This window comes from Salmo salar, chromosome ssa05 (genome assembly GCF_905237065.1).
Source record: "Salmo salar chromosome ssa05, Ssal_v3.1, whole genome shotgun sequence".
Taxonomy (NCBI): Eukaryota; Metazoa; Chordata; class Actinopteri; order Salmoniformes; family Salmonidae; genus Salmo; species Salmo salar.
In genome coordinates, this window is record NC_059446.1 from 53,914,482 (window position 1) to 53,938,050 (window position 23,569).

Genomic DNA, 23,569 nt, shown 5'->3' on the forward strand with positions numbered 1-23,569 from the left:
TTGTTTAACTATTACATTGAACAAAACCCTGCTAGTGCCAGGGGTGAAAAGGTGACATTGACACAGTGTGTGTGGTTACGGATCTTCTCGTCACTGACAGGAATAGGTATCTCAGTTTGGCCTGTTATCAAACACAGGCTGACCCAAAGATTGGGTGTACCTTGGGTTGCAAGTTTTCCAGGTGGATGTTTCCCGATAGGTCTTGTACTATGCATCTGTAGGCCTCACAAAATTATGCAACCACACAGTGTGTGTGTGTGTGTGTGTGTGTGTGTGTGTGTGTGTGTGTGTGTGTGTGTGTGTGTGTGTGTGTGTGTGTGTGTGTGTGTGTGTGTGTGTGTGTGTGTGTGTATTCCACATCTGTTGCTATGGGGTAATTATGTTAGGGACAATACAGGATGAATCACAATAATTGTTTTTTCCAAAATAATAGTAAGAATTGTACGCTTTGTAATGCCAATCCTGATTATAGGTAACAATCTTTCGTATGAACTGCCTACGTTTTTACACATATTATCCGTTAATTGTGGAAATGCATTAAGATTTGCAAGATTTTTTATTATATACTGAACAAAAATATATACGCAAACATGTAAAGTGTTGGTCCCATGTTTCATGAGCTGAAATAAAAGATCCCAAAAATGTTACACACGCAAAAAAAAAAAATCTCTCAAATTTTGTGCACAAATTTGTTTACATCCCTGCGAGTGAACATTTTTCCTTTGCCTACATAATCCATCCACTTGACAGGTGCGGCATATCAAGAAGCTGATTAAACAGCATGATCATTACAGAGGCGCACCTTGTGCTGGGGACAATAAAAGGCCACTCTAAAATGTGCAGTTTTGTCACACAACAAACTCAAAAGGGGTGATGATATTAATTAACAATAATTTTGTTCCGAATGTGCCAATTTTTCAACCAGACCCGCAAGGTAGATGGATTCTTTTAAATATGTTATTGAACCATAAACAGATTTGGCTCATTAATCAATACGTTCCAAATCATAAAGATCAACGCTTCAATGGAAATATATATAATCATTTATTAAGCCTACAAGCAATACAAGATTATATTATTATGGTGAGAGATTGTAATACGGTTTTAAATACCTCAATTGACCGAAAAGAAAATCACACTACAAACTATCACCCTTATGCACTTAAGAAAATCTCAAATATCGTAGATATATTGGAACTAGGCTAAATATTCTGACCTATTGAGATATACATGGCGGAGGCTCAATATAGCTAGTCGTATTGATTACTTTCTTACGTCATTCTCGATGGCACCAAAAGTTTAAAAAGTGTTGATAGGGGACAGAATGCGGTTGTCGGACCATCAAATAATTGGCGTATACATTACTGTTACAGAATGTCCACGTGGGCAAGGATGTTGTAAAAAAAATTGGATGACAACTTGTTTTTAACCAGGACAGAATATTTTATAACTGACTTTTTCCGACATAACGAACTGTAGGTATAGCAGATCCCCTTATTGTATGGGACATTTTTTGATGTGCCTTTAGAGGCCATGAAATTCAATACTCATCTTTTAAACAAAAGCAATTTAGGTCAAAATAATTCAGAGACCACCATCTTGTTCGTGAGAGTCTCATCTTTCCATAGAGACAGACACTTCAAAACCTTATTCCTTTTGATTCATTTTTTTACTGTCTTTTTTGCTGTTTATGAATATGTTACTCAATTAGTTTCTGTGGGCTATAAAGCCCCCTCAACGGCTTGGACTTTTAGAGGTTAACGAGAGATCACCTCAAGATAGAACTGTGGCTAACATAGGCTCAACATAGGCCCTTCATGTTTTTGGTTCTTGATTTGAAACGGGCCTTCTAAAGGCTGTAACTTTGGCAAACATGAAGTCCAACTAATACAGACTGACTTTTAAATGGGTATGCTTCGTGAAACAATAGGCTACTAACCCCAATAGGCTACTAACCCCATCTTTTTGCAAAAATGTTTTCACCTTGTCATTATGGGGTATTGTGTTCAGATGGGTGAGAATTTGAATTTTTTGAATCCATTTTGAATTCATTTTGTAACGCAACAAAATGTGGAATAAGTCAAGGGGTATGAATACTTTCTGAAGGCAGTAGTTAGTAGCCTTGGTGAGTAACCCCCACTCATCAGACTTTGCCATATAAGTTTTCCAGGTGGATGTTTCTCAATAGTTCTTGTGCTATGCATCAGTAGGCCTTACAAAATTATGCAACCAATTGACTGTGCAGATAATGAAGAAAACATGGCAGTTGGTGTTCAGTAAACAGGTACATTGTTTCGGCTTGTTTCAGCTAATTGTTCAACGTTAGTTGATTGCAAGCACTTTCATAGCAAAGCCATGGTAACAAGATTATTTGAGCAATACATCCATATAGTACTGAGGGTGTGTGTGTGTGTGTGTGTGTGTGTGTGTGTGTGTGTGTGTGTGTGTGTGTGTGTGTGTGTGTGTGTGTGTGTGTGTGTGTGTGTGTGTGTGTGTGTGTGTGTGCGCGTGTGTGTGCGTGCTGACTCATTATGAGATGCACCGAACTCTCCTTGGCATTTAGGGTGTTTCTGTTGTTTTGACAGTGATTGTATCATGCATGACCAGTTAACTTGTCTTGAAACCAGATCTGAACTAAAGGAGTTAGTTAGCTTTGGCTTTGATAATAGCACGTCCATGTCCATTTGCTGATTAATAATATATTAAGTTGTTTGTTTCAGTGGTTAAATATAAATCACAGTAGTTCCACAGGTCCAGTACATTTCCAACCTGTATATCTCTCTGATAGATTTTGAGCTGTTTGTTTTGCTTAACAGTGGACTTTCCAACTACTGTTATCAAGCCCGCTGGTTTCCCAACTCTACTGCTGGGAAGTAACGCACCCCACAGGGGATTCACCCCTGGAACTCCTCCCACAGATTGAGCTAACCCTAGACAGGATAAAAGCCAGGGTTGGAGAGGGAAGGCACTATTACAGACCCAGAATAAGCGGTGGAGATGTGGGTCGGCAACTTGCTGTGTCTGGCCGCTCTGGCTGTAGCCCTCTCCTTACCTACATTATCTGATGGAGCTGCACTGCTAGTGTTGTCAGCTCCTAACCTGCTGCGTGTGGGCAGTAATGAGAACATCTTTGTGGAGTCTCAGGACCATGCAGGTGGTCCCCTAAATGTTAAGATCATGGTGAAGAACCACCCTACGCAGAGCAAAGAGCTAGCCTCTAAATCAGTGGTTCTGGATCAAGCAAACAACTTCCAGGCTATGACACAACTGGTCATCCCAGAGGGGGACCACTTTGTGGACGACCCCAAGCAGAAGCAGTATGTGGTCCTGCAGGCCCAGTTCCCTGACCGCCTCCTGGAGAAGGTTGTCCTGGTCTCCTTCCAGTCTGGATACATCTTCATCCAGACTGACAAGACCATTTACACTCCGGCCAGCACCGTCTACTACAGAGTGTTCTCTATGAGTCCTGGCCTGGAGCCTCTGACCAGGGAGATATTTGTGGACAAGGAGGTCGCCAAGAACAAAGAGATCGCAGTCTCTGTGGAGATCATGACTCCTGAGAACATCACCATCTTCAGGGAGATCGTCAACCCAGACAAGGGAGTCAAATCTGGACAGTTCAATCTCCCTGAAATAGTCAGTTTCGGGACATGGCATGTAGTCACGAGGTTCCAGAGCACTCCTCAGAAGACCTTCTCATCTGACTTTGAGGTCAAGGAGTATGTTCTGCCCAGCTTTGAGGTTAGTCTGACCCCAGCTAAAGCCTTCTTCTACGTTGACGACAAAGACCTGACTGTTGACATCACCGCCAGGTATCTATACGGTAAGATAGTGACAGGGACAGGCTATGTGGTGTTTGGTGTCATCACAACAGAGAACGAGAAAAGAGCTTCCCTGCCTCTCTGCAGAGAGTAGAGATCAAAGAAGGTAAAGGAGTGGCTTGTCTGAAAAAGGAACACATCACACAGACTTTCCCCAACATCAATGATCTGGTCAAACAGTCCATCTTCATATCAGTCAGTGTGTTAACGGAGGGTGGGGGTGAAATGGTAGAGGCAGAGAAGAGAGGGATCCAGATTGTCACTTCGCCATACACCATCCTCTTCAAGAGAACGCCCAAATACTTCAAACCTGGCATGCCCTTCGACGTCTCGGTTTACATTACGAATCCCGACAACTCTCCAGCAAGTGGAGTGGAGATTGAGGTGACTCCAGATAATGCTAAAGGGGTGACCAGGGACAACGGTTTTGCCAAAATTTCACTTAACACCGTGGCATCAGCTAAAGAGCTGGCAATCACTGTGAAGACCAAGGACCCGGCGATCCCCGACAACAGACAGGCGGAGGCCACCATGAAGGCTCTCCCCTACAGAACTTCCACCGGGAACTTTCTCCATGTCGGGGTTGACTCTAATGAGCTGAAGATTGGAGACCCCATTAAGATCAACCTGAACCTGGGACCCACCCCCATACAAATCCATGACCTTACATACATGTTCCTGAGTAGAGGTCAGCTGGTGAAAGTGGGCAGATTCAAAAGACAGGGGAACGCGCTGGTGACACTCTCAGTGCCTGTCTCCAAGGAGATGCTTCCGTCGTTCCGCATCGTAGCGTACTACCATGTGGGAGCAGACGACCTGGTGGCAGACTCTGTCTGGGTTGACATCAAGGTCTCCTGCATGGGCTCACTGAAAGTGACATCGACCAGGCCCAAGGCATCCTATGAGCCTCGTAAGGCTTTCAGTCTGACCGTCACTGGAGACCCGGGAGCTAAAGTAGGACTGGTGGCTGTAGACAAGGGAGTCTACATTCTCAACAGCAAACACCGTCTCACACAGGCCAAGATCTGGGACACCATAGAGAAGCATGATACAGGCTGTACAGCTGGAGGGGGAGCAGACAATATGGGGGTGTTCTACGATGCTGGTCTGGTATTTGAGACCAACACTGCTAAAGGGACTGGGATCAGAACAGACCCCAGCTGTCCTGTTAGTTCTAGGCGGAGACGAGCAGTGACCATCAGTGACGTCATCACTAGTATGGCCAGTAAGTACAATGGTCTGGCCAAGGAGTGTTGTGTGGACGGGATGAGGGACAACACCATGGGATATACCTGTGACAGACGGGCCCAGTACATCACAGATGGGGACGTCTGCATCCAAGCCTTCCTTGTGTGCTGCACTGAGATGGCCTCCAAGAAGACAGAATCCAAACAGGATGCACTGCTGCTTTCACGCAGTGAGGAGGATGACGATGATGAGTACATGCGGTCTGAAGACATTGTGTCTCGTAGTCAGTTCCCTGAGAGCTGGATGTGGGAGGACACCACTCTTCCTGAATGCCCTGACCAAGACAAGCACTGCGATTCCACATCTGTAATAAGGAACAACTTCCTAAAGGATTCCATCACCACCTGGCAAATAACAGCCATCAGCCTGTCTAAAACTCATGGCATCTGTGTGGCAGATCCGTTTGAGATGATAGTTCTAAAGGAGTTCTTCATCGACCTCAAGCTGCCCTACTCAGCCGTCCGCAATGAACAGCTGGAGGTCAAAGCAATCCTCCACAACTACAGCGAAGACCCCATCACTGTGCGTGTGGAGCTGATGGAGAATGGCGAGGTGTGCAGCTCAGCAAGCAAGAAGGGTAAGTACAGGCAGGAAGTGAACATGGATGCCATGTCCACCCGGGTTGTCCCCTATGTCATCATCCCTATGAAGCTGGGCATGCACTCCATTGAGGTCAAGGCATCTGTGAAAAACTCTGGCAGCAATGACGGAGTGAAGAGAGATCTGCGCGTTGTGGCTGAGGGAGTGCTGGTTAAGAAGGAAACCAATGTACTCCTGAACCCGGCTAAACATGGTGGTGAGCAGACGTCACACATACCCAGTGGAGTGCCCCGAAACCAGGTGCCAAACTCTGAAGCTGACACACTGATCAGTGTGACAGGTGGAGAGCAGACCAGTGTGCTGGTGGAGCAGGCCATCAGTGGAGACTCTCTGGGCAGTCTGATAGTTCAGCCAGTCGGGTGTGGGGAACAGAACATGATCTACATGACCCTGCCTGTCATTGCTACACACTACCTGGACAACACCAAAAAGTGGGAGGATATTGGCCTGGACAAACGGAACACAGCCATCAAGTACATCAACATCGGTTACCAACGTGAGCTGGCCTACCGTAAAGAAGATGGCTCCTACGCTGCCTGGGTCCAAAGACAGAGCAGCACCTGGCTGACAGCATACGTGGTGAAGGTGTTTGCCATGTCCAGTACATTAATCAGTGTTCAGGAAAACGTGCTCTGTAGTGCTGTCAAGTGGCTGATCCTGAACACACAACAGCCAGATGGCATCTTCAATGAGTTTGCTCCTGTCATTCACGCAGAGATGACGGGTAACGTGAGGGGATCGGACAATGACGCCTCCATGACAGCTTTTGTTCTCATCGCCATGCAGGAAGCAAGCTTACTGTGTGAGCAGTCTGTCAACAGCCTACCAGGCAGTATGGTTAAGGCAGTAGCGTACCTCGAGAAGCGTCTGCCCCACCTGACTAACCCTTATGCTGTAGCTATGACCTCCTATGCTCTGGCCAATGCAGAGAAACTCAACAAGGAGACGCTACTGAAGTTCGCCTCTCCACAGCTGGACCACTGGCCTGTCCCTGGTGGTCACCAGTACACACTGGAGGCCACGTCGTACGCCCTGCTTGCCCTGGTCAAGGTGAAGGCCTTCGAAGAGGCCGGTCCCGTAGTCAGGTGGCTCAACAAGCAGAAGAAGGTGGGAGGGGGATACGGATCCACACAGTCCACCATCATGGTGTTCCAGGCTGTGGCTGAGTATTGGAGCCACGTGAAGGACCTGAAAGACTTTGACTTGGACATCAACCTAGAGGTGGCCGGCAGGGCATCAGTCACCAAGTGGTCCATCAACAACAAGAACCAGTTCCACACTCGTACAGATAAGGTCAAGTCCATAGACAAGGACTTGACTGTAAAAGCCTCAGGAAATGGTGAGGCGACCTTGTCAGTGGTGACCCTGTACTATGCCCTGCCAGAGGAAAAGGACAGTGACTGTGAAAGCTTTGACCTCTCTGTCACCCTCACTAAGATGGACAAAACAAGCCACGAGGACGCCAAGGAGTCATTTATGCTCACTATTGAGGTGTTGTATCGTAACTCAGAGAGAGATGCGACCATGTCTATTCTGGACATCGGCTTGCTGACCGGCTTCATTGTAGACACAGACGATCTGAAAAGGTTGTCCAAGGGGAGGGAGCGCTACATAGAGAAGTTTGAGATGGACAAAGTTCTGTCTGAAAGAGGATCTCTCATCCTATATCTGGACAAGGTGTCTCATAAGTTAGAAGACAGAATATCCTTTAAGATCCACAGAGTACAGGAAGTGGGAGTTCTACAGCCAGCTGCCATCTCTGTATATGAATACTACAACCAGAAGCACTGTGTGAAGTTCTACCACCCACAGAGGGAGGGTGGTACTCTGAGCAGACTGTGTCTTGGAGACGTGTGCACGTGTGCGGAAGAGAGCTGCAGTATGCAGAAGAAAGGTGAGCCAGATGTCCAACGCATAGACAAAGCCTGCGGCGCGGGACTGGATTACGTTTACAAAGCTACGGTGGTGGACTCGAAGCTGACGACACACACAGATACTTACACCATGAAGATCGATTTGGTCGTCAAGCCAGGTACTGACGAGGGAGTGGAGGGGAAGAATCGTGACTTCATGGGACTATCCTACTGTAGAGATGTTCTGGGTCTAAAACAGGACAAAACATACATGATTATGGGGAAGTCTGAAGACCTGCACAGAGTGGAGGATAAAGGACTGTTGCAGTACAAGTATGTCCTAGGTGAACAGACATGGATAGAGTACTGGCCCTCACAACAAGAGTGCACATCCAGAAACTACAGAGAAGTCTGTCTGGGCATTGATGAGTTCATCAATCAGATCACAACCTTCGGCTGCCCTGTTTAGTTTCTCTTCTTGCTTTGTTAAATTTAAAATGTTTTAATATTGCAATCCAGGTTGCATGCCCTGTCATAACTCATTGTAACCTATAGAGTGTATGGAGATGAGTTTGCACACTTGGAATATATTCTGTTAGAAACTGACCAGTAAATTATGTACACCGTGGATAAATAATTTTCTCTTGAAAGTTAACATATGATGATGACGACTGCAAATGTCACACTTAAACCTTTAAGTGTACCATTTGTAGTTGTCATCGTCGTGATTACAATGACATGGTCACATTACTATGACATGGTCACCTCACTCTCTTCTTGGCTTTATTTTAGCACTAAAATGACCCTGCCTGCTGTAATAAGCATGAAAGAAATGCATTAAAGAAACATATTGTCTAATTCCTTTGTGTGCATATCACCAGTCATTATGGGGATTTAATTGTTAATTGGTTTTAAACACCATGCAAAGACATTTAAGTTTAAGGTTGAGTGGGATGGTAACTGTTTTTGTTCACTATTTGAGCACCAAAATGTCCAAATATCTCATTCTGGTCCATATGGCAAGTCAGTCAGAGTACTAAATATCTTTCAGCACTTCATCATTGTTTTTACCAAATGCGATCAGGATTAGCAAACATTTCTCCTGCCCCATATGGCACTAAGCAAATAAGATGAACTGTATAGAAATTAGTCAGGGTAATAGACACTTTCATCACTGCTTTTACCGATGTGGAAACTTGTTTATAGAAACAAGATTATTTATAATCAGTGGTTAATTTATTATGAACAAGGTTTTGACAAAAGGGTTGCAGACAAAGGACACTGATCCTTACCAGGAGGAAGTGTGTCTCCGTCACTGAGCTTTTGTTTTACAGACATGTCATCATGGGAGATATGCAGTATGTATTTTAGCAGACAACAGTACTAGTGGGATCACACACACACATGTGTGCACACACACACACACTGATGCGGAACCTTTCATGTCAGCCTTGGGGATGACACAGCTAGAGGGCTCTGAGTGTTTGAAGGACATTTCAGTCTCAATCGGTGAAGATTAAAGACAAAAACACCAATAATCACCCCACATTAACCATAGCCCAACATCCTCATTCTCTTCCTGAACCCAGATGACAAAGCCTGGTGCTAACATGCGTCCATTGGCGTGATTTTGTCAACATTCTAATTGTGTCCACATTTTTTGACAGGTGTAGACAATCAAAATACACATTGTGAACTAATTGTAATCAGATCTTTCTGACCACATCCGGAGGTAGTCAGGCATGCATTGAATTTTTTGTATTCTTTTTTGGACCATTATTTAACTAGGCAAGTCAGTTATTAAGAACAAATTCTTATTGACAATGATGGCCTACACTGCATTGTATCTGGACATCTTACAAGTGTACAGATCTGGTTGGTAAAACAATTTAACTCATCAATATACTGTAGCAAAAGTAAAATTATTGACTAAGCATGACATTATTTTGAACAATAACTCTCTTTAATTTTATTTAACTAGGCAGTTAAGAACAGTTAAGAACATATTCTTATTTTCAATGATGGCCTAGGAACAGTGTGCCTTGTTCAGGGGCAGAACAGATTTTTTGACCTTGTCAGCTCGGGGATTCGATCTTGCAACCTTTTGGTTACATGTCCAACACTAACCACTAGGCTACATGCCCATGGAAGGACCAGGAAATCTGGTCACAATGCCGAGAGAATGGAAAGATAACACATTGTAATACTATTTATTATTTTAACAAACCTAACGCAATGGTAAATCTAAGAGTAGGTAATATTGCTACAGGTTCAGGTTTGTGTCAAAAATATTTTTGCTATCTTCCCTATCACAATTATCGGCTCACTTGCTGGAGTTGGCACAAAAGGGCTGAGTTTTGATGAGTAAACTAGTTGTCGGTGTGTCGAGGCTTGGCCCCTCACTGGCCAATCAGAACATGCTCCATGGCGAAATGTGTGGTTGCTTGAGGTTATGTATTTACAGTTTTTTATGTATTGCCATGGAATCAACTCCAATTCCAATGTTAGTCCGTTATAGTTTGTTAAATGGCGTACATAAACAAAATAACAAACTATAGACCTATCCTATCTTTGTTAAATAGGCTAACTAGAACCAGTTTGCACATTGTTCTAAGTAATTGCATGGCCTCTATATCATTCACACTGATATAGGGGCTAGGCCTACTGTAAACTGCATTATGGCTGAGCATGGACATGCCAAACATTGTCAATAGGCAAGATTAAATTCATTACTGATGAGGCCTAAAAAGAGAACAAATAATTTGAATCAAATTCTAATCAAAACTAAACAAATTGTTTTAAATAGGAAAATGGTATGTTTGAATCAATGTCATTGTTTCAACGTCATAGCTTGAGTAAAATAACATACAGTTCCAGTCAAAAGTTTGGACACACCTACTCATTCATGGGTTTTTCTTTATTTTTACTATTTTCTACATTGTAGAATAATAGTGAAACATCAAAACTATTAAATAACACTTATGGAATCATGTAGTAAGCAAAAAAGTGTTAAACAAATCTAAATATATTTTAGATTTGAGGTTCCATATTAGCCACCCTTTGCCTCGATGACAACTTTGCACTCTCTTGGCATTCTCTCAACCAGCTTCACCTAGAATGCATTTCAATTAACAGGTATGCATTGTTAAAAGTTAATTTGTGGAATTGCTTTCCTTCTTAATGAGTTTGAGCCAATCAGTTGTGTTGTGACAAGGTAGGGTTGGTATACAGAAGATAGCCCTGTTTGGTAAAAGACCACGTCCATATTATGGCAAGAACAGTTCAAATTAGCAAAGAGAAACGACAGTCCATCATTACTTTAGGACATGAAGGTCAGTCAATCCAGAATTTATTTTTAACTGGTACCGGGTTGCCTTCAGGCAAGTCTTGTAAGGCTTGTGGACGTGTTCGTGAGAGACTGACCTATCCATAGAGGTGTCATATTAGTGTTTGTGAAAATGCTTTTTTTTGGGATGTCTCATTGACTGACAAATACTGCTGTACTGTAGCTCGGACAGCTTCCACCACAGATATCTCTAGCTTAAACAGACTGTTTTATTATGCCAATTAGATTTCCACAGGGCCACAGAAATTGGATGGACATCAGAAATCGAGGAAGGACTAAAAACAAAAGAAATATAACTATTGTAAAATAGATTGTGTCTGTAAAATGTGTATAATATGTATAAACTGAAGGTAGAAGCCTAAGTGTTATTGTTTATTAGTTTACTCCAATTGGGGGAAGGGTGCTAGGATTTGCGGGGCATAATAAAGGTATATTCAAAAAAAAAAGTTTGTATATGTATGTATGTATGTATGTATGTATGTATGTATGTATGCATGTATGTATGTATGTATGTATGTATGTATGTATGTATGTATGTATGTATGTATGTATGTATGTATGTATGCATGTATATATGTATGTGTATGTATGTATAAATGTGAATATGTATATATATATATATATATATATATATATATATATATATATATATATATTAATTCCAATCCCTCATATATTTTCTGGGTAAATATATATATCCATATACATACATGCATACATGCACGTAAATAAGTATATTTTCCATAACCAAAAATATTGTATTTTCAGCTGCTTGAAGCTGGTGTTCAAAACCAAAAGTAAAAAACAAAACTTAAGCACAGGAAGCATAAAAATAGCGCACATAGAACAGATCTACCACTTCTTAGAACTGCTTTCAATGAGAATGACAGATCGATGACTCACATTTCGCTGTGGATTTGGTCACATATTAAGTTACATAATGCATCCCCCCCAAAAATTAATGAACCCCAGCGTCAATCTAAGTAGCATAATAAAGAAATCAAATTCAAAATCTGTCTGTTTAAACTAGAGATATTTGCATCAAATGCGTCTCAATCCACCGCATCTGCCTATAGCGGCCTTACCCATCTGCGGTTGAAGGTGGCCGAGCTACAGCGGTGTTTGTGAGACCCTGAGACATCCCAAAAAATGGTCTTCTCACAAAAATATCTGTAGAGTCCAAACAGTTTGGCCTACAAACTACTATGATCATCCTATTGAAGGATGAGACTCTAAAGAACATGATGGTTTTGCGGTACCAGTTTAAAAAATGAGGTTTTGTGCCTGCCCAATAAAAGGGGTTAAATAGGCATCTCCTAGAATTTTAAGAAATGGGCTATAGTAGTAAAGGCCAAATTCAATCTAAAGGGGTCTTAAAATTTAAGAGCTATATAAGAAAGATCAGGAAATAAAATTGTTTTTAGTTCTTTACACGTATTTAACCCCATTTTTTGGGAAGGCACATTTGTACTTCCATTCATTTTCTTAACTGGTACCGGTCACCTTCAGACAAGGCCAGTGATACTTGTCGCAGAGCAAAACAGAGGCCACCGTCTTGTTCGTGAAAGTCTCATCTTTCCATAGAGACAGACACTTCAAAACCTTATTCCTTATGATTCATTTTTTTACTGTCTGTTTTTGCCTTTTATGAATGTGTTATTCAATTAGTTTCTGTGGGCTATAGTAGTAAAGCCCCCTCAACGGCTTGGACTTTTAGAGGTTAACGAGAGATCACCTCAAGATAGAACTGTGGCTAACATAGGCTCAACATAGGCCCTTCATGTTTTTGGTTCTTGGTTTGTAACGGGCCTTCTAAAGGCTGTAACTTTGGCAAACAGGAAGTCCAACTAATACAGACTGACTTTTAAATGGGTATGCTTGGGTGAAACTATAGGTTCCAGGCTACTAACCCCATCTTTTTGCAAAAGTGTTTTCACCTTGTCATTATGGGGTATTGTGTTCAGATGGGTGAAAACTTGCATTTTTTTAATCCATTTTGAATTAATTTTCTAACGCAAAAAATGTGGAGTAAATCAAGGGGTATGAATACTTTCAGAAGGTACAGTAGTTAGTAGCCTTGGTGAGTAACCCCCACTCATCAGACTTTGCCATATAAGTTTTCCAGGTGGATGTTTCTCAATAGTTCTTGTGCTATGCATCAGTAGGCCTTACAAAAATTAGGCAACCACTTGACTGTGCAGATAATGAAGTAAACATGGCAGTTGGTGTTCAGTAAACAGGTACATTGTTTCGGCTTGTTTCAGCTAATTGTTCAACGTTAGTTGATTGCAAGCACTTTCATAGCAAAGCCATGGTAACAAGATTATTTGAGCAATACATCCATATAGTACTGAGGGTGTGTGTGTGTGTGTGTGTGTGTGTGTGTGTGTGTGTGTGTGTGTGTGTGTGTGTGTGTGTGTGTGTGTGTGTGTGTGTGTGTGTGTGTGTGTGTGTGTGTGTGTGTGTGTGTGTGTGTGTGTGTGCAGACTCATTATGAGATGCACCGAACTCTCCTTGGCATTTAGGGTGTTTCTGTTGTTTTGACAGTGATTGTATCATGCATGACCAGTTAACTTGTCTTGAAACCAGATCTGAACTAAAGGAGTTAGTTAGCTTTGGCTTTGATAATAGCACGTCCATGTCCATTTGCTGATTAATAATATATTAAGTTGTTTGTTTCAGTGGTTAAATATAAATCACAGTAGTTCCACAGGTCCAGTACATTTCCAACCTGTATATCTCTCTGATAGATTTTGAGCTGTTTGTTTTGCTTAACAGTGGACTTTCCAACTACTGTTATCAAGCCCGCTGGTTTCCCAACTCTACTGCTGGGAAGTAACGCACCCCACAGGGGATTCACCCCTGGAACTCCTCCCACAGATTGAGCTGACCCTAGACAGGATAAAAGCCAGGGTTGGAGAGGGAAGGCACTATTACAGACCCAGAATAAGCGGTGGAGATGTGGGTCGGCAACTTGCTGTGTCTGGCCGCTCTGGCTGTAGCCCTCTCCTTACCTACATTATCTGATGGAGCTGCACTGCTAGTGTTGTCAGCTCCTAACCTGCTGCGTGTGGGCAGTAATGAGAACATCTTTGTGGAGTCTCAGGACCATGCAGGTGGTCCCCTAAATGTTAAGATCATGGTGAAGAACCACCCTACGCAGAGCAAAGAGCTAGCCTCTAAATCAGTGGTTCTGGATCAAGCAAACAACTTCCAGGCTATGACACAACTGGTCATCCCAGAGGGGGACCACTTTGTGGACGACCCCAAGCAGAAGCAGTATGTGGTCCTGCAGGCCCAGTTCCCTGACCGCCTCCTGGAGAAGGTTGTCCTGGTCTCCTTCCAGTCTGGATACATCTTCATCCAGACTGACAAGACCATTTACACTCCGGCCAGCACCGTCTACTACAGAGTGTTCTCTATGAGTCCTGGCCTGGAGCCTCTGACCAGGGAGATATTTGTGGACAAGGAGGTCGCCAAGAACAAAGAGATCGCAGTCTCTGTGGAGATCATGACTCCTGAGAACATCACCATCTTCAGGGAGATCGTCAACCCAGACAAGGGAGTCAAATCTGGACAGTTCAATCTCCCTGAAATAGTCAGTTTCGGGACATGGCATGTAGTCACGAGGTTCCAGAGCACTCCTCAGAAGACCTTCTCATCTGACTTTGAGGTCAAGGAGTATGTTCTGCCCAGCTTTGAGGTTAGTCTGACCCCAGCTAAAGCCTTCTTCTACGTTGACGACAAAGACCTGACTGTTGACATCACCGCCAGGTATCTATACGGTAAGGAAGTGACAGGGACAGGCTATGTGGTGTTTGGTGTCATCACAACAGAGAACGAGAAAAAGAGCTTCCCTGCCTCTCTGCAGAGAGTAGAGATCAAAGAAGGTAAAGGAGTGGCTTGTCTGAAAAAGGAACACATCACACAGACTTTCCCCAACATCAATGATCTGGTCAAACAGTCCATCTTCATATCAGTCAGTGTGTTAACGGAGGGTGGGGGTGAAATGGTAGAGGCAGAGAAGAGAGGGATCCAGATTGTCACTTCGCCATACACCATCCTCTTCAAGAGAACGCCCAAATACTTCAAACCTGGCATGCCCTTCGACGTCTCGGTTTACATTACGAATCCCGACAACTCTCCAGCAAGTGGAGTGGAGATTGATGTGACTCCAGATAATGCTAAAGGGGTGACCAGGGACAACGGTTTTGCCAAAATTTCACTTAACACCGTGGCATCAGCTAAAGAGCTGGCAATCACTGTGAAGACCAAGGACCCGGCGATCCCCGACAACAGACAGGCGGAGGCCACCATGAAGGCTCTCCCCTACAGAACTTCCACCGGGAACTTTCTCCATGTCGGGGTTGACTCTAATGAGCTGAAGATTGGAGACCCCATTAAGATCAACCTGAACCTGGGACCCACCCCCATACAAATCCATGACCTTACATACATGTTCCTGAGTAGAGGTCAGCTGGTGAAAGTGGGCAGATTCAAAAGACAGGGGAACGCGCTGGTGACACTCTCAGTGCCTGTCTCCAAGGAGATGCTTCCGTCGTTCCGCATCGTAGCGTACTACCATGTGGGAGCAGACGACCTGGTGGCAGACTCTGTCTGGGTTGACATCAAGGTCTCCTGCATGGGCTCACTGAAAGTGACATCGACCAGGCCCAAGGCATCCTATGAGCCTCGTAAGGCTTTCAGTCTGACCGTCACTGGAGACCCGGGAGCTAAAGTAGGACTGGTGGCTGTAGACAAGGGAGTCTACATTCTCAACAGCAAACACCGTCTCACACAGGCCAAGATCTGGGACACCATAGAGAAGCATGATACAGGCTGTACAGCTGGAGGGGGAGCAGACAATATGGGGGTGTTCTACGATGCTGGTCTGGTATTTGAGACCAACACTGCTAAAGGGACTGGGATCAGAACAGACCCCAGCTGTCCTGTTAGTTCTAGGCGGAGACGAGCAGTGACCATCAGTGACGTCATCACTAGTATGGCCAGTAAGTACAATGGTCTGGCCAAGGAGTGTTGTGTGGACGGGATGAGGGACAACACCATGGGATATACCTGTGACAGACGGGCCCAGTACATCACAGATGGGGACGTCTGCATCCAAGCCTTCCTTGTGTGCTGCACTGAGATGGCCTCCAAGAAGACAGAATCCAAACAGGATGCACTGCTGCTTTCACGCAGTGAGGAGGATGACGATGATGAGTACATGCGGTCTGAAGACATTGTGTCTCGTAGTCAGTTCCCTGAGAGCTGGATGTGGGAGGACACCACTCTTCCTGAATGCCCTGACCAAGACAAGCACTGCGATTCCACATCTGTAATAAGGAACAACTTCCTAAAGGATTCCATCACCACCTGGCAAATAACAGCCATCAGCCTGTCTAAAACTCATGGCATCTGTGTGGCAGATCCGTTTGAGATGATAGTTCTAAAGGAGTTCTTCATCGACCTCAAGCTGCCCTACTCAGCCGTCCGCAATGAACAGCTGGAGGTCAAAGCAATCCTCCACAACTACAGCGAAGACCCCATCACTGTGCGTGTGGAGCTGATGGAGAATGGCGAGGTGTGCAGCTCAGCAAGCAAGAAGGGTAAGTACAGGCAGGAAGTGAACATGGATGCCATGTCCACCCGGGTTGTCCCCTATGTCATCATCCCTATGAAGCTGGGCATGCACTCCATTGAGGTCAAGGCATCTGTGAAAAACTCTGGCAGCAATGACGGAGTGAAGAGAGATCTGCGCGTTGTGGCTGAGGGAGTGCTGGTTAAGAAGGAAACCAATGTACTCCTGAACCCGGCTAAACATGGTGGTGAGCAGACGTCACACATACCCAGTGGAGTGCCCCGAAACCAGGTGCCAAACTCTGAAGCTGACACACTGATCAGTGTGACAGGTGGAGAGCAGACCAGTGTGCTGGTGGAGCAGGCCATCAGTGGAGACTCTCTGGGCAGTCTGATAGTTCAGCCAGTCGGGTGTGGGGAACAGAACATGATCTACATGACCCTGCCTGTCATTGCTACACACTACCTGGACAACACCAAAAAGTGGGAGGATATTGGCCTGGACAAACGGAACACAGCCATCAAGTACATCAACATCGGTTACCAACGTGAGCTGGCCTACCGTAAAGAAGATGGCTCCTACGCTGCCTGGGTCCAAAGACAGAGCAGCACCTGGCTGACAGCATACGTGGTGAAGGTGTTTGCCATGTCCAGTACATTAATCAGTGTTCAGGAAAAAGTGCTCTGTAGTGCTGTCAAGTGGCTGATCCTGAACACACAACAGCCAGATGGCATCTTCAATGAGTTTGCTCCTGTCATTCACGCAGAGATGACGGGTAACGTGAGGGGATCGGACAATGACGCCTCCATGACAGCTTTTGTTCTCATCGCCATGCAGGAAGCAAGCTTACTGTGTGAGCAGTCTGTCAACAGCCTACCAGGCAGTATGGTTAAGGCAGTAGCGTACCTCGAGAAGCGTCTGCCCCACCTGACTAACCCTTATGCTGTAGCTATGACCTCCTATGCTCTGGCCAATGCAGAGAAACTCAACAAGGAGACGCTACTGAAGTTCGCCTCTCCACAGCTGGACCACTGGCCTGTCCCTGGTGGTCACCAGTACACACTGGAGGCCACGTCGTACGCCCTGCTTGCCCTGGTCAAGGTGAAGGCCTTCGAAGAGGCCGGTCCCGTAGTCAGGTGGCTCAACAAGCAGAAGAAGGTGGGAGGGGGATACGGATCCACACAGTCCACCATCATGGTGTTCCAGGCTGTGGCTGAGTATTGGAGCCACGTGAAGGACCTGAAAGACTTTGACTTGGACATCAACCTAGAGGTGGCCGGCAGGGCATCAGTCACCAAGTGGTCCATCAACAACAAGAACCAGTTCCACACTCGTACAGACAAGGTCAAGTCCATAGACAAGGACTTGACTGTAAAAGCCTCAGGAAATGGTGAGGCGACCTTGTCAGTGGTAACCCTGTACTATGCCCTGCCAGAGGAAAAGGACAGTGACTGTGAAAGCTTTGACCTCTCTGTCACCCTCACTAAGATGGACAAAACAAGCCACGAGGACGCCAAGGAGTCATTTATGCTCACTATTGAGGTGTTGTATCGTAACTCAGAGAGAGATGCGACCATGTCTATTCTGGACATCGGCTTGCTGACCGGCTTCATTGTAGACACAGACGATCTGAAAAGGTTGTCCAAGGGGAGGGAGCGCTACATAGAGAAGTTTGAGATGGACAAAGTTCTGTCTGAAAGAGGATCTCTCATCCTATATCTGGACAAGGTGTCTCATAAGTTAGAAGACAGAATATCCTTTAAGATCCACAGAGTACAGGAAGTGGGAGTTCTACAGCCAGCTGCCATCTCTGTATATGAATACTACAACCAGAAGCACTGTGTGAAGTTCTACCACCCACAGAGGGAGGGTGGTACTCTGAGCAGACTGTGTCTTGGAGACGTGTGCACGTGTGCGGAAGAGAGCTGCAGTATGCAGAAGAAAGGTGAGCCAGATGTCCAACGCATAGACAAAGCCTGCGGCGCGGGACTGGATTACGTTTACAAAGCTACGGTGGTGGACTCGAAGCTGACGACACACACAGATACTTACACCATGAAGATCGATTTGGTCGTCAAGCCAGGTACTGACGAGGGAGTGGAGGGGAAGAATCGTGACTTCATGGGACTATCCTACTGTAGAGATGTTCTGGGTCTAAAACAGGACAAAACATACATGATTATGGGGAAGTCTGAAGACCTGCACAGAGTGGAGGATAAAGGACTGTTGCAGTACAAGTATGTCCTAGGTGAACAGACATGGATAGAGTACTGGCCCTCACAACAAGAGTGCACATCCAGAAACTACAGAGAAGTCTGCCTGGGCATTGATGAGTTCATCAATCAGATCACAACCTTCGGCTGCCCTGTTTAGTTTCTCTTCTTGCTTTGTTAAATTTAAAATGTTTTAATATTGCAATCCAGGTTGCATGCCCTGTCATAACTCATTGTAACCTATAGAGTGTATGGAGATGAGTTTGCACACTTGGAATATATTCTGTTAGAAACTGACCAGTAAATTATGTACACCGTGGATAAATAATTTTCTCTTGAAAGTTAACATATGATGATGACGACTGCAAATGTCACACTTAAACCTTTAAGTGTACCATTTGTAGTTGTCATCGTCATTGATTACAATGACATGGTCACATTACTATGACATGGTCACCTCACTCTCTTCTTGGCTTTATTTTAGCACTAAAATGACCCTGCCTGCTGTAATAAGCATGAAAGAAATGCATTAAAGAAACATATTGTCTAATTCCTTTGTGTGCATATCACCAGTCATTATGGGGATTTAATTGTTAATTGGTTTTAAACACCATGCAAAGACATTTAAGTTTAAGGTTGAGTGGGATGGTAACTGTTTTTGTTCACTATTTGAGCACCAAAATGTCCAAATATCTCATTCTGGTCCATATGGCAAGTCAGTCAGAGTACTAAATATCTTTCAGCACTTCATCATTGTTTTTACCAAATGCGATCAGGATTAGCAAACATTTCTCCTGCCCCATATGGCACTAAGCAAATAAGATGAACTGTATAGAAATTAGTCAGGGTAATAGACACTTTCATCACTGCTTTTACCGATGTGGAAACTTGTTTATAGAAACAAGATTATTTATAATCAGTGGTTAATTTATTATGAACAAGGTTTTGACAAAAGGGTTGCAGACAAAGGACACTGATCCTTACCAGGAGGAAGTGTGTCTCCGTCACTGAGCTTTTGTTTTACAGACATGTCATCATGGGAGATATGCAGTATGTATTTTAGCAGACAACAGTACTAGTGGGATCACACACACACACGTGTGCACACACACACACACTGATGCGGAACCTTTCATGTCAGCCTTGGGGATGACACAGCTAGAGGGCTCTGAGTGTTTGAAGGACATTTCAGTCTCAATCGGTGAAGATTAAAGACAAAAACACCAATAATCACCCCACATTAACCATAGCCCAACATCCTCATTCTCTTCCTGAACCCAGATGACAAAGCCTGGTGCTAACATGCGTCCATTGGCGTGATTTTGTCAACATTCTAATTGTGTCCACATTTTTTGACAGGTGTAGACAATCAAAATACACATTGTGAACTAATTGTAATCAGATCTTTCTGACCACATCCGGAGGTAGTCAGGCATGCATTGAATTTTTTGTATTCTTTTTTGGACCATTATTTAACTAGGCAAGTCAGTTATTAAGAACAAATTCTTATTGACAATGATGGCCTACACTGCATTGTATCTGGACATCTTACAAGTGTACAGATCTGGTTGGTAAAACAATTTAACTCATCAATATACTGTAGCAAAAGTAAAATTATTGACTAAGCATGACATTATTTTGAACAATAACTCTCTTTAATTTTATTTAACTAGGCAGTTAAGAACAGTTAAGAACATATTCTTATTTTCAATGATGGCCTAGGAACAGTGTGCCTTGTTCAGGGGCAGAACAGATTTTTTGACCTTGTCAGCTCGGGGATTCGATCTTGCAACCTTTTGGTTACATGTCCAACACTAACCACTAGGCTACATGCCCATGGAAGGACCAGGAAATCTGGTCACAATGCCGAGAGAATGGAAAGATAACACATTGTAATACTATTTATTATTTTAACAAACCTAACGCAATGGTAAATCTAAGAGTAGGTAATATTGCTACAGGTTCAGGTTTGTGTCAAAAATATTTTTGCTATCTTCCCTATCACAATTATCGGCTCACTTGCTGGAGTTGGCACAAAAGGGCTGAGTTTTGATGAGTAAACTAGTTGTCGGTGTGTCGAGGCTTGGCCCCTCACTGGCCAATCAGAACATGCTCCATGGCGAAATGTGTGGCTGCTTGAGGTTATGTATTTACAGTTTTTTATGTATTGCCATGGAATCAACTCCAATTCCAATGTTAGTCCGTTATAGTTTGTTAAATGGCGTACATAAACAAAATAACAAACTATAGACCTATCCTATCTTTGTTAAATAGGCTAACTAGAACCAGTTTGCACATTGTTCTAAGTAATTGCATGGCCTCTATATCATTCACACTGATATAGGGGCTAGGCCTACTGTAAACTGCATTATGGCTGAGCATGGACATGCCAAACATTGTCAATAGGCAAGATTAAATTCATTACTGATGAGGCCTAAAAAGAGAACAAATAATTTGAATCAAATTCTAATCAAAACTAAACAAATTGTTTTAAATAGGAAAATGGTATGTTTGAATCAATGTCATTGTTTCAACGTCATAGCTTGAGTAAAATAACATACAGTTCCAGTCAAAAGTTTGGACACACCTACTCATTCATGGGTTTTTCTTTATTTTTACTATTTTCTACATTGTAGAATAATAGTGAAACATCAAAACTATTAAATAACACTTATGGAATCATGTAGTAAGCAAAAAGTGTTAAACAAATCTAAATATATTTTAGATTTGAGGTTCCATATTAGCCACCCTTTGCCTCGATGACAACTTTGCACTCTCTTGGCATTCTCTCAACCAGCTTCACCTAGAATGCATTTCAATTAACAGGTATGCATTGTTAAAAGTTAATTTGTGGAATTGCTTTCCTTCTTAATGAGTTTGAGCCAATCAGTTGTGTTGTGACAAGGTAGGGTTGGTATACAGAAGATAGCCCTGTTTGGTAAAAGACCACGTCCATATTATGGCAAGAACAGTTCAAATTAGCAAAGAGAAACGACAGTCCATCATTACTTTAGGACATGAAGGTCAGTCAATCCAGAATTTATTTTTAACTGGTACCGGGTTGCCTTCAGGCAAGTCTTGTAAGGCTTGTGGACGTGTTCGTGAGAGACTGACCTATCCATAGAGGTGTCATATTAGTGTTTGTGAAAATGCTTTTTTTTGGGATGTCTCATTGACTGACAAATACTGCTGTACTGTAGCTCGGACAGCTTCCACCACAGATATCTCTAGCTTAAACAGACTGTTTTATTATGCCAATTAGATTTCCACAGGGCCACAGAAATTGGATGGACATCAGAAATCGAGGAAGGACTAAAAACAAAAGAAATATAACTATTGTAAAATAGATTGTGTCTGTAAAATGTGTATAATATGTATAAACTGAAGGTAGAAGCCTAAGTGTTATTGTTTATTAGTTTACTCCAATTGGGGGAAGGGTGCTAGGATTTGCGGGGCATAATAAAGGTATATTCAAAAAAAAAAGTTTGTATATGTATGTATGTATGTATGTATGTATGTATGTATGTATGTATGTATGTATGTATGTATGCATTTATGTATGTATGTATGTATGTATGTATGTATGTATGCATGTATATATGTATGTGTATGTATGTATAAATGTGAATATGTATATATATATATATATATATATATATATATATATATATATATATATATATTAATTCCAATCCCTCATATATTTTCTGGGTAAATATATATATCCATATACATACATGCATACATGCACGTAAATAAGTATATTTTCCATAACCAAAAATATTGTATTTTCAGCTGCTTGAAGCTGGTGTTCAAAACCAAAAGTAAAAAACAAAACTTAAGCACAGGAAGCATAAAAATAGCGCACATAGAACAGATCTACCACTTCTTAGAACTGCTTTCAATGAGAATGACAGATCGATGACTCACATTTCGCTGTGGATTTGGTCACATATTAAGTTACATAATGCATCCCCCCAAAAATTAATGAACCCCAGCGTCAATCTAAGTAGCATAATAAAGAAATCAAATTCAAAATCTGTCTGTTTAAACTAGAGATATTTGCATCAAATGCGTCTCAATCCACCGCATCTGCCTATAGCGGCCTTACCCATCTGCGGTTGAAGGTGGCCGAGCTACAGCGGTGTTTGTGAGACCCTGAGACATCCCAAAAAATGGTCTTCTCACAAAAATATCTGTAGAGTCCAAACAGTTTGGCCTACAAACTACTATGATCATCCTATTGAAGGATGAGACTCTAAAGAACATGATGGTTTTGCGGTACCAGTTTAAAAAATGAGGTTTTGTGCCTGCCCAATAAAAGGGGTTAAATAGGCATCTCCTAGAATTTTAAGAAATGGGCTATAGTAGTAAAGGCCAAATTCAATCTAAAGGGGTCTTAAAATTTAAGAGCTATATAAGAAAGATCAGGAAATAAAATTGTTTTTAGTTCTTTACACGTATTTAACCCCATTTTTTGGGAAGGCACATTTGTACTTCCATTCATTTTCTTAACTGGTACCGGTCACCTTCAGACAAGGCCAGTGATACTTGTCGCAGAGCAAAACAGAGGCCACCGTCTTGTTCGTGAAAGTCTCATCTTTCCATAGAGACAGACACTTCAAAACCTTATTCCTTATGATTCATTTTTTTACTGTCTTTTTTGCCTTTTATGAATGTGTTATTCAATTAGTTTCTGTGGGCTATAGTAGTAAAGCCCCCTCAACGGCTTGGACTTTTAGAGGTTAACGAGAGATCACCTCAAGATAGAACTGTGGCTAACATAGGCTCAACATAGGCCCTTCATGTTTTTGGTTCTTGGTTTGTAACGGGCCTTCTAAAGGCTGTAACTTTGGCAAACAGGAAGTCCAACTAATACAGACTGACTTTTAAATGGGTATGCTTGG

General features: G+C 43.1%; 2 protein-coding genes across 2 annotated transcripts; both read left to right on the top strand.

Moving 5' to 3' along the window:
- The first annotated feature begins 2,955 nt into the window (after positions 1-2,955).
- LOC106605127 (complement C3) lies at positions 2,956-8,380 on the top strand. The gene is given in 2 exon segments (XM_045718374.1): positions 2,956-3,867; positions 3,870-8,380. Coding segments are annotated over 2 exon segments (4,992 nt in total). The 5' UTR covers positions 2,956-2,997; the 3' UTR covers positions 7,992-8,380.
- Positions 8,381-13,787: 5,407 nt separating this feature from the next.
- On the top strand, positions 13,788-19,212 carry LOC106597357 (complement C3). The gene has a single exon (XM_045718375.1). The coding sequence runs from the start codon at positions 13,828-13,830 to the stop codon at positions 18,820-18,822; it is 4,995 nt and encodes a 1,664-aa protein (XP_045574331.1). The 5' UTR covers positions 13,788-13,827; the 3' UTR covers positions 18,823-19,212.
- Positions 19,213-23,569: the final 4,357 nt, after the last annotated feature.

Bases quoted from the DNA above. Each gene is read 5' to 3' on its own strand.
- LOC106597357 (XM_045718375.1), top strand. From the start codon at position 13,828: ATGTGGGTCGGCAACTTGCTGTGTCTGGCCGCTCTGGCTGTAGCCCTC.